Here is a 2,941-nt window from a genome sequence, read left to right on the forward strand (position 1 = left end):
CGCTACATGGTGGTGTATAAATTTTGAGTAAATTAGCGTCCTTAAATTTCGAAATATTCAAGTTTCAAGAATTTGTAAACAGTAAACAGTACCAAATAAAGCAACCCTGTACTGTAGAAAAGTGTGAAGTTGGTATTGGCGAAGGACAACCAACTTCACTCTTTTCCGAACTGCTGAACCTCGTGAAGCAAGAAAGAAACATAAAGCATTTTTATAAAGTTTATCTTGATATATCTTGAATAAAGACGAAGAGTTTAAAGCATCAGGTGTGGGGACGATTACGCACAACTATTAAGCGAGGCGGGTATCCAATTCCCGGCTACCGCCAAGTTGTCGCAGCTGAAACGTATGGCGATTAACATGGTGGGAGCATCTGACACGGTGAACATACGCGGTGTTCCGTGTGATTTTCTTTCACAGCAAACAAATACAAGCGCCGACATGGCTAGTGTGGGTGACTGTGCTGATGAAGTGGCGATTGTAGGTGCCCCTGCCGGAGCTGCGCATTATGGTAAGCAAAATGTTTATCCATCTGCCGATAAAATTAATTCCGCCGGCAATGAGGCCTCTGCTGAGGGTGCCGCTGCCACCACCCCTGCCGTAGCCACTACAACCGCCATTGACGCTACTACTGCCGTTGCTAATGGAGCTACCACTGCTGTTGCCGATACTGTTGCCAGCGCCACCGCCGTTGCCGATATTGTTGCCAGTGCCACTGCCGTTTCCGATACAGTTGTCAGTGCCACTGCCGTTGGCGATACTGTTGCCAGTGCCACTGCCGTTGCGAATACTGTTGCCAAGACCACTGCCGTTGCCGATGCTGTCGACGTTGCCGGTAATGTTGCTGCCACCAATGCCACCGCCCTTCCTGCAGTCAAAACAGCTAGCATCGCCAACTCCACTTCTATTGCTGTTCCCGCTACAGCAAGTATTGACGAGGAATTGTCTTCACTGCATAAGAATCTGGAAATAATGATGTTAAAACAACGCATTTTCGAATTGGAGAAAGGCTCAGCAGCTCCAGTGTGTAATGCTGGCAACAAAAACAGTTACTGTGATGTCGAACATGCATTAACAAAGTTCAGTGGAGATGACATTGCATACTCAGTGCGATATTTTTTACGAGATTTTGAAGAAGTGATGAACCCAATTAATGCTGATGAACGATTCCGATTTTTATGCCTGCGGCGGTCTCTTACCGGCACTGCACGTGTGTTTTTGTCCACGACAGCCGCATTCACGTACGATCAGCTACGCAAGATGTTTACTAGTGGTTAGACCAACGGCTTTGGCAGAAGAAGACCGAGTCACTCCACTGCTACATTCTCAACATGCAGGCCATCGCCAAAAGATCTGACATAACCGAAACTGAAGTCATCGACTTCATAGTTGAAGGCCTAGGAGATAATATCTCTAACAAAAATCTCCTTATGGGCGCACGCACAATTGAAGAGTTGAAGATGCTAATGGCCAGATACCAGCAGAAGTACTTACGTCGCGAGAGTAACACAATCAAAAGGCCGACAAAGGAATCAATAAGGACTACGAAGGAAGTTGCCCACTGTTTCAATTGTTCGCAAACAGGGCATATAAAACCCAATTGCCCGTACCCGCTCAGACCAAACGGTTCCTGTTTTCGCTGTTGGCAGATGGGTCATGAGCANGCAGAGGTTGAATCCGGTGAAGACGACGAAGACGTAGGCGCTTACAATTTTGTGAATATTAAGTTTAGTGATTGTAAGAAGCAGGTATTTAATAAGTATATTTCTCTTTTTGATACGGGTAGTCCCGTTAGTCTGTTACGAGAATCTGATATTCCGAGAGAATTTATTAAAGGAAACAAACAACCCAAAATATCAAAATACGTTGGTGTATGTATGTTCATGCCAGTAATTCTAGGAAGAGATTAACAAAAGTAAAGCTGAGATATGTTAAAGAAGAACTAATGTGTATTAGAGAAAAAATTAATTATTTTGTACCCCAAAGAAACGCACTTGCGAACCTCAGCAGATGCGATCTTTTAAAATCATATGACGAAAATAGAAAACTCAATTCCGATCCTTTGGTAACGCATGCCAGTAATGATATATTTTGCATTAATATAGAATCTTTCGCGTTAGAACCAGATATAAATCCTAAATTGAATAGGGAACAATTGGTAGCCTTGAACAATATAATTAGGGAATCTTACCTAGAGCCAAAAGAAACTGCAATCGAGCCGCTTGATTATGAGATGAAAATCCATCTAACCACCGAAATACCATTTTATTGCACTCCACGACGACTGTCTTACTCAGAAAAATCCGAAGTACAGAATAAAATTGACGAATTACTGAAGGAAGGAATCATTAGGCCCAGTAATTCGCCATATGCTTCTGCCGTAGTACTAGTCAAAAGAAAAGGAGAGATGCGCTGTATTTCAAAGATTTTTTAACACAATTTTTATAGACTTAATTGATTTATACTGTGAATTGATTCAAAGCAAATAATAATTTACATGGATGGCATTATTATAGCTTCGCAAGGTTTTGATGATCACAAATTGTTGTTAGACGATGTGCTTAGACGCCTTTCCAAAAGAGGACTCAAACTGAATCTTACTAAATGTAAGTTCGGTTACAGTGAAATTGAGTATTTAGGATATTCAGTTAGCTCCAAAGGTATCTCGCTAAGTGATTCGCACATAAGCACTATTAAACGTTATCCTGTTCCTAAAAGCCAAAAAGAGTTACACTCTTGCATTGGATTATTTTCATTTTTTCGACGATTCGTACCGTCATTCTCACGGATTGTAAAACCATTACAACAGTTGTTGAAGAAAAATTCGACTTTTGATTTTGATGAACAGTGTATTGCCGCGTTTGAAGAATTAAAAACCAAACTCACCGAAAGTCCAGTGCTAGCAATTTATAATCCATTGAGAGAAACAGAATTGCATTGT

General features: G+C 41.5%; 1 protein-coding gene across 1 annotated transcript; it reads left to right on the top strand.

The window, feature by feature from the left end:
• LOC108375299 (uncharacterized) lies at window positions 1-1,655 on the top strand. The gene is made up of 2 exons (XM_017631399.1): window positions 1-511; window positions 605-1,655. The coding sequence occupies exons 1-2, from the start codon at window positions 349-351 to the stop codon at window positions 1,276-1,278; spliced, it is 837 nt and encodes a 278-aa protein (XP_017486888.1). The 5' UTR covers window positions 1-348; the 3' UTR covers window positions 1,279-1,655.
• Window positions 1,656-2,941: the final 1,286 nt, after the last annotated feature.

The sequence above is a fragment of the Rhagoletis zephyria genome, unplaced genomic scaffold (assembly GCF_001687245.7).
Source record: "Rhagoletis zephyria isolate East Lansing unplaced genomic scaffold, Rhagoletis_zephyria_1.1 Rzeph_scaffold_08723, whole genome shotgun sequence".
In the NCBI taxonomy this organism is placed as follows: Eukaryota; Metazoa; Arthropoda; class Insecta; order Diptera; family Tephritidae; genus Rhagoletis; species Rhagoletis zephyria.